This window comes from Apteryx mantelli, chromosome 18, assembly GCF_036417845.1.
Source record: "Apteryx mantelli isolate bAptMan1 chromosome 18, bAptMan1.hap1, whole genome shotgun sequence".
Taxonomy (NCBI): domain Eukaryota; kingdom Metazoa; phylum Chordata; class Aves; order Apterygiformes; family Apterygidae; genus Apteryx; species Apteryx mantelli.
This window is the reverse complement of record NC_089995.1, coordinates 8,172,223-8,180,362: the sequence shown is the minus strand read 5'-3', so window position 1 is coordinate 8,180,362 and position 8,140 is coordinate 8,172,223. Positions and strand designations below refer to the sequence as shown.

The 8,140-nt window shown below is 57.9% G+C and overlaps 1 protein-coding gene across 1 annotated transcript; it reads left to right on the top strand.

The window, feature by feature from the left end:
• The first annotated feature begins 822 nt into the window (after positions 1-822).
• Positions 823-7,630, top strand: KCNK15 (potassium two pore domain channel subfamily K member 15). The gene is made up of 2 exons (XM_067307504.1): positions 823-1,146; positions 4,748-7,630. The coding sequence occupies exons 1-2, from the start codon at positions 864-866 to the stop codon at positions 5,659-5,661; spliced, it is 1,197 nt and encodes a 398-aa protein (XP_067163605.1). The 5' UTR covers positions 823-863; the 3' UTR covers positions 5,662-7,630.
• Positions 7,631-8,140: the final 510 nt, after the last annotated feature.

Here is an 8,140-nt window from a genome sequence, read left to right as displayed (position 1 = left end):
CAAATGGCCAGAAAGATGCAACTTTGGGCAAAGCGGCTGTTGGCAACGTCAGCAGCACGGGACGAAGCGCAGCCGGGCTGGAACAGGCAGCTAAACGAGCGTAGCCGCATGTAGGAAGGCCCTTGCGAGAGGCCCTCTGCCCCGCGGCTGCTGAGGCTGCGGGCAGGGGGCTGCCTGCCCTCCCGGAGCTCCAGGAGGAGCAGGATGCAGCGGGTCCCCCCAGCCCTGCCTCGGGCCCCCACGCCAGGGCCGTCCCCTGCGAAGGAGGGTGCTGCTGGTGCAGGAACAGGCTCTTTGCTCCCTCCTGCTCCTGGGGCCGGTGCCAGGGGTGAGCAGAGCGGTCTGTGCAGTGCCGTGCACCTCCCCACCGCTGACGGCTGCCCCCAGCCCCGGCACCGCAGGGCAGCCCGGCCGGGCCCCGCTGCCCCTGGGAGGCCTCCGGGGAGGGAGCACCGGGCGGCCCGGGGCCTCCTGCCGCCGCCGCCGCGGCTCCCCGCTGCCTGCAGCGGGCCGGGGCCGGGCAGGAGCCGGTCTCGGTGCAAACAGGGGAGCCGGTGCGCGCAGGAGCGGGTGCGCGCAGGGGCGGGCGGGCGCGCGCAGCCGGGGCCCAGCGGAGCGGAGCGGGGCGGGCGCGCGCCGCAGGGGCCGGTGCGCGGGGCGCGCAGGAGGCGGCGCCCGGTGCCGGCGGGAACGGGCGCGCAGGGGGCGCGGGCGGCGGCGGCGGCGCGGCGCGGCGGGGCGGCGCGGGGCGATGCGCGGCGGCGGCGGCGGGGGCGCGGCGGCGGCGGCGGCGGGGCCCGCGGGGGGCGGCGGGCGCGGGGCCATGCGGAGCCCGGGCTGAGGCGCCGCGGCCGCGCCTCGCCATGAAGCGGCAGAACCTGCGCACGGCCGCGCTCATCCTCTGCATCTTCTCCTACCTGCTGGTGGGCGCCGCCGTCTTCGATGCGCTGGAGTCGGAGGCGGAGAGCGGCCGCAAGCGGCTGCTGGAGCAGAAGCGCGGCGAGCTGCGCAGGAAGTACCGCTTCTCCGCCGACGACTACCGCGAGCTGGAGCGGCTGGTGCTGCAGGCCGAGCCGCACCGCGCCGGGCGGCAGTGGAAGTTCGCCGGCTCCTTCTACTTCGCCATCACCGTCATCACCACCATCGGTGAGTGCGGGCTCCCCGGCGTGCATCCCCGCCTCCTGCACGCCCGCATCCCCACATCCCTGCGCCCCCAAATCCCTGCATCCCCGGTTCCCTGCGCCCCAAATCCCTGTATCCCTGCATCCCCAAATCCCGATATCCCCACACCCCCAATTCTCTGCACCCCTGCATCCCCAAATCCCTGTATCCCCACATTCCTGCACCCCACGCTCCTGAAGCCCCATATCCCCAAATCCCTGCACCCTTGCAGCCCCCATCCCTGCACCCTCACTGCCTCCGGGTGCCCTGGAGCAGCCCAGGGGGCTTGCCTGCATGGGGAAGGCAGATCTCGCCTGCACGAAGTTGGGGTATCCCTTCAGGCCACCCCCTGGGCTGACCTGGTGGGACCCCAGGGCCTGGCAGCCTGCACTGGGAGCAGTAATTCGTGGGCAGGTTGGAGGCCACCCGGTTCTGGGGGATGTCGGAGGTGCTGCGACAGCCCGACCCATGAAACACGACGTGCACGCTGTCCCAGCGAGGCGGCAGCACGCAGAACTTCTGCAAGCACCTTCATGGCAGGGAGCTGCAGAAGTTGGCTGGGGTGCAGGAGAGCAGAGGTGGGAGCCACGCTCGTGCTCTGCATGGCGGTGTGCCGATGTGTACACTGCTGGGTTTGCTGTGCTGAGTTCTCCGAACGGCGCCAGCAAGCCTGGCTGAAGAGCTGGCCAAGAAGTGTTGGCCTCATTGACAGCGCAAAACTCTGGATGTTTTTCCAAACCAGACCTGCTTCGGGGAGCCAGGACAGCCACCACGACCTGAACCTTGCTCTGCCTGCATGGGAACCCTCAGAGAAATGGCTGTGAATTAACCTTGGAAGGGAATGAATGAATCGCATTAAGTTCCTGTGTAGGGGCACTTACCCATCCAAAGCCCAGCCTTGATTTGATTTGCCCTCTTCTATTTTGAAAGAGCATGAAACTAAATTGAATAAGGACTGTTTTAATTCTAAGTGAGATTAGCCACATGGGTGTTTAACATGGTTTAATTAAACTGCTTTTATTAATCCATGCGCCCCGGGTGTCCCATGTGGGTAGGCAGCCCTTGGGAACCCGTGCTCGTGGCAGTCCTTGTGCTATGATTTCAGTGAGCAGATGTGTTTTGGAGGCAGGAACCCTGAGGCCAAATCCCGGCCTTCCCCAGCCAGCGGCTGCCTGGCTGCATCCTTGTCTGTAGGATGGGGATTAGCCCTAAGGAGGGGCTTGGAATGGATAAAACACATCTAGTAGCAGAAAGCACCATATTTCAGGGCATGAACAAACAAGGACTGGTGGGATCAACCGCATGGTGTTATCTGAGGATAAGAGGTGGCACTTGGGCAGCTACCTGCAGGTCCTACCCCAGGGAAGCTGTTCGTACACCCGCACGTGAAGCGTTGTGGACTTTGTGCCGCTGCTAACGCACACGGCCAGTAAATGGGGATGGAGTCAGGGCACGTTTAGTGCAATGCCCCAACAGTAGGGTAAGATGAATTACGACTTCGGCGAAAATCCCCATCATCTCATGACAGGTTATGGCTTCATTTGCATTATTTTTCAGTTGACTGTGACAAATACAATTGCTAAGCATTTCACACACACCGTGCAATAAATAATTTCAGCCCAGATGCCATATTTCTAAAATGTTGGCACATCAGATCTCTTTAAATGGGGCTGTGCTCTATAGCTCAGGTTTACTGTTAATGTAGCTGTGTTTACTCTTTCCAGTTCCCTTTGTCATTCTGAAAGCATCAGTTATATGCTCTTTCAGGAGTTGCTCAGGAGTTGCTCAGGATAAAACAGATGTTTTTCCACTTATTGCTTTTCTGGATCATTATTTACCTCCTCCTTGCTCTCATAGTATTTTCCCATGTCTTAGGGCCTGATAATTGCAATCAGTTATTAGGCTAAGGATCTGATTTTTTTTATATATATATTTTTTGCCACTGCAGTCTTATTTCTGCTCTGTGTTCTGTGAAATGTGGCATGCAGAAATTCAGTTTATCATTTTTGATTGTGTGGGTTTATAAACACACAGAGCAATTAGAAACTGTTTCCCCCTTGCATTTGCAGTTGTGAACGTAGCGTGTTCAAGGGTAATGCTGTGCTCAGCCTCTCGGCTCTGTCCAATTGCAAGAATTTCCTGGAGTGGGAGGTGCGCTTGAGAGCCCAGGACAACGCATTAATCATCCTCTGATCTTTCCATCACTGCATGCTAACAGTTTCCCTAAAAGTCCTGGAAATCCATTGTCAACAGAAGCAGAGGTGAAGCCAAGTCATAGCTTTGAATGAAACAGAGAAATAAAAAGAGTGCATTTCTTCCATGTTCTTCATGCAGAAATCACATGAATACCAGGAAGATGTGAAATGTAAAATAGCTGTTTGCAAAAAGCCAGACAGCAGTGCGGGAAAGAGCCTGCTTCACACCCTGCTGGGTGAGCTGGTGGTGCTCTGCAGATGCGTTCAGAAAGGCAGTTTCCATCCCTGTGGTTTCTCATAAAGAAAGGATTGGATGCCTCCTCCGTTACCCCCCACGCAGCGAGATGCTGCATGACTCCCTTGCATTGAGTTAGTTACTCATCCGTTTAGGTCAGAGGCCGCCGATTTCGGTTAAGCTTTTATAATTAAGTCAGGTGGGCGCAGAATCACCGAAGTCCGGAAGACTGCCGTGAATACTTCATTACGACTCATGGTAGTTGTGTGAGTCCTTGAGTCACAGCTCAAACTCAGAACAAGATGGGGAGATTAAAACTCAGAAGGGGATTCAAGGAGAGTGGGAGACTCTCCCTCCTTCTCTCTGGTCTCTAGGACAGGGCAGCTGACAGAGCTGCAGTGGACTAAATACTTCACTGTATTTAAGACAGTACAACCCCCCCCCACCCCAAAGATGTTTGGCAATACTTTAGGTCTGACTCTTCTCGCAGTGACTCTGGAGAAGATCGGAAGTTGCTCTGCAGAAGTCCTCACGGGCTTACCTGCTTCTGCAGGGACCGACCCTATAGCTCCTATCCAACAGGCCACATAATAAACTATCACACAGCTGAGAGTCGAAGACGCATGCCACACGGGAGGGCCAAGGGAGATGACCATCACTCTCCAAGGGCACCTGTGGGTGGGACTGGGCTGGATGTGCACCTTTGCCACAGGATGACCTGGTGCTGTAGTTCTCAACATCCTATGCTGCCCTCTTCCTCCCCCCAGGCTGGGGGGTCAGGCTGCAGACCCAGCACGGCATCATTGCACCGAAATTGCTTGTGAGCTGCAGATGGCTTGCAGACCCCAAGTCCAGCTCTAATTTCCATGACACCATACAAGCTCAAAGGCTGTTGGGAGGGTAACTTTGCTCTTTAGAGACCAAATGAGGTTCTGTGCATATAACACTAAGATGTGCCATGATCCAAAATGGTGCAGCATCCTGTGGCCCCATTAGCATCACCTGGAGGACTGCAAATCTGTTAGTGATTTATCTTCTTCTTTTTTACCCCCTTCTCCTCCTGCTCCTCTCAGCAGAGGTGGTTGCCAGTCCCAGTGTAGCATTGCTAGTAAGCCAGATGTGGGGTTGATGCCTCCCTTTCCTCTTTACTTTGCAGGCTACGGACATGCTGCCCCAGGCACCGATGCTGGCAAAGTTTTCTGCATGTTCTACGCAATCCTCGGCATCCCCCTCACCCTGGTCATGTTCCAGAGCCTGGGGGAGCGCATGAACACCGTAGTCCGGTTACTGCTCAAGAAGATAAAGAAATGTCTGGGCATGAGGACAACCAATGTCTCCATGGAAAATATGGTCTTGGTCGGCTTTCTCTCTTGCATGGGGACCCTGTGCATCGGCGCGGCAGCCTTCTCTTATTTCGAGGGCTGGACTTTCTTTCATGCCTATTATTACTGCTTCATCACCTTGACCACTATCGGCTTTGGAGACTTTGTGGCTCTGCAGAAGAATGAAGCTTTGCAAAAAAAGCCCCCGTATGTGGCCTTCAGCTTCATGTACATCCTGGTGGGCCTGACTGTCATTGGCGCCTTCCTTAACTTGGTGGTGCTGAGGTTTCTGACGATGAACTCGGAGGACGAGCGGCGGGATGCCGAAGAGAGGGCATCCCTGCGGAGAGCCAGGAACAACATCCACCTGAAACCAAAGGAAGACAACCGGAGCAACAACGCTATTTTTCTCCCCGTTGAAGACAGGACGAGCCAGATGAACCTCATCCCGCTGATCCAGGAAGACGCGGAGAGACAGCGGCGCCAGTCCTCCAACTCGGCTGCCAAGGTCCCCTCCTTCTGCACATGCCTGTGCTACAGACCTCAGCTGTGCGGCAGCCCCGTACCCTCCCACCCCGAGACCCTGAGCTGCCACACCAACCCCGTCTATTACAACTCCATTTCCTACAAAATCGACGAGGTCTCCCTGAGCACGAGGGGGCAGACCGGCTCTTCCCCGGGGAGCACTCTATCATCCAACAGCCCTCGCTGCCGGCAGCACCTCCGTCCGCGGAGGAAATCCATCTAGGAGCGCGTGCTCCAGGCGGGGTGTGTGCTGAGCCGCATTCAGCTGCTCAAGGTGTATTTTGATGATAAGTTATTAACTGAGAAGTCAGGTCACTCTTACTGCTCTCATTTCTTCTGTTCCACTCCCTTTTCAGCAGGCTTCAGCTCCTGCGGCAGCCAGCTAGGCACAGCGGCCGGCAGGATCCTTTAAACCCTGTTGATAAATAATCATTCCTTTTTGCAGGGACTGGGCAAACTGAATTACACATCGTTAGTTTTCTTTGCTTTTCTACCCCAAATCTATTCAAGCGTTTGGCTCTGGCAAGAGGCCCCCACCCGATGTGGGATCCGGCACAGCTGAGGGTTTGCTTTCCAACCTCCCCGCTCCCGAAACGGCAGCACTGTTGCCCTCCTCCGTGCCTGCCCCACTAACCGTAACCCGGGATCACTACCAGCGTACGGCTCTAGCGACATAGGCTGAATTACGCTTGCTGAGAGCATATGAAATGAAACCAGTATTAGGGAGCCCTCCAGGGGCAAGGATCCTCCAGCAAATTGTCCCCCCGCATCGGGTGCGGGTAAGGCAGTGTCACAGGCCAGGCTTGCAGCCGGGCAGTGAGGAGGGGGACGGGGCGACTGGATGGCTGTGGGGTGGGCGGTGTGGGGGGCAGATAGGGCAAGGATGGGCTATGGGGCCCGGCTCAGCCCATGGGGGCAGTTTTATGGCACTGCATCTCCTGTGACCTGTCCTGCCTCGGATCTAAGTTCAGGGCCTGTGGTTGGCTCGATGTGTTTGAAGCCGCTTGCACTGGGCTCCCTACCTGCTTATCCAGCCAGCACATCTTACCCCTGCTTTCGGCAGGTCTCCCAGGCAGAGCGGGCCAGTGGGGCTGCGGTGTCCCACTCGGTGGAGATTGCTGGAGAAGGGCTGGCTGAGCTCCTCCAGCCAACCCATAGCCCTCCTCTGTGATGAGCCCAAGCTGTGCCAGGGACACCAGGGAGGTGTCCTGGAGCCACATAAAGCCACCTGTGAAGGGTTTGGCCCTGATTAGATCGTTACCTAAAATCACCATTTCCTTCACTGCCTGCACCTGTGAGCCCCTGGCTTTGCGTGGGGTTTGCCGGAGACAGGGTGACACCACCTCTGCATGGTGGAGCGGGCAGGGACTGGGCTCCGGGCACCCCGAGAGCCTCCCGGCTGGGCTGTCCTGCTCCGCCAGGCTCCCTTTCCTGCAGGGAGCCCTGGTGCGGCGCAGCCGGGAGCCCTCCACACCGCAGGACCCCCGTGACCCGGACCCCCTCTCACCCCCTTGACCCGCTCCTGCAAGTTGCTCCTTCCTGCGCTGAGCCGGGGAGGCTGCCGGCTCCCTGCCCACCCCACCGGCAGCCTCTGCACGGCTCCTCGCTGCTCAGCCTCCCTGCAGAGAGGAAGAGGAGGTGAAGAAGGGGAGAAAGCCTTGCAGAAGACGCAGGTGCTGAAACCCAGAGGCCTTCGCCCTCCGGTCCAGGCCAGCAGCAGGAGCTCAGGCGGCTCTGGCACGTCCCAGGCACTTCAGCTGAGGTCCTGCTGTCACCTTCTGGGCTCTCCTTCCCCAAATACTTCTCCTCCCTCCTGGATCTCTTTTTTCGCCCTCTGTTTGGGAGGAGTCTGGCTGAGACGGGCATGTCTGGCGCGCGGGAGCCGGAGGGGGAGCGTGCCCCGGCCGTGGCTCCTCGTTTCCCAAGGCCCCCTCGCCTCCCATGTGGCACGTGCTCATCCTGGACTCTGACAGCAGAAGCTCTCTTTCACTTTTTTCCCTGATAGAGAGACATTTTCACTCTTAGTTCTATCTAAAGGACCCCCAGATGTTTTTTTTTCCAGGAGGAAAATCCCCTTTTCCCAGCAGGGAGGGCGTACAGAGCGCCAGCATTGCGAAGGCCTCACAGCAGGCTTTGCCTTTTGCTCTCTTTCCTCTTTTTGTTCTGGGAAATTTAATAAAAGGTGAAACCCTGGTGGTGGTTGATTATTTGTCACGAGGGGGAGTGGAGCCATGTGTCTGGGTCCTTCCCAGCCCTGCGCCGGAGGCTCTCCTGCTGCCTACCCCCCGCTGGGCCCCTGCTGGGAGGTGTCGAAAACCCAGCCACGGATATTTGCAGGGATGTTTGGGCATCCAGGCGAGAAGGGAGTCGGAGCAGCCATCCCAGAGCTGGGAACTGTTTTCTTCCCATCCCGGGTCACGTCTTTGCATCCTCCGCAGAGGCCCTGGGCCTGCCGCCCTCGCTGCTGTGATGTTCATGTTTGCAACCCTTTGTGGTGCTTCGGGCACCCCGGAGGCAGCTGTGGGCTTGATCGCACCCCAGATCCGTGTGGGCTTGTTACAGCTGGGCCTTTCTTGCTCCAGTATATGGAATGGCAGGGAGGCGGTGCTTCGGGCTTCGAGACAGTGATGTCCAAGCAGGCGAATAAAGGGATGGGCAGCAGCTCTCGTCTCCGAGACAGCTGGCAGGAAAGCAGAGCAGTG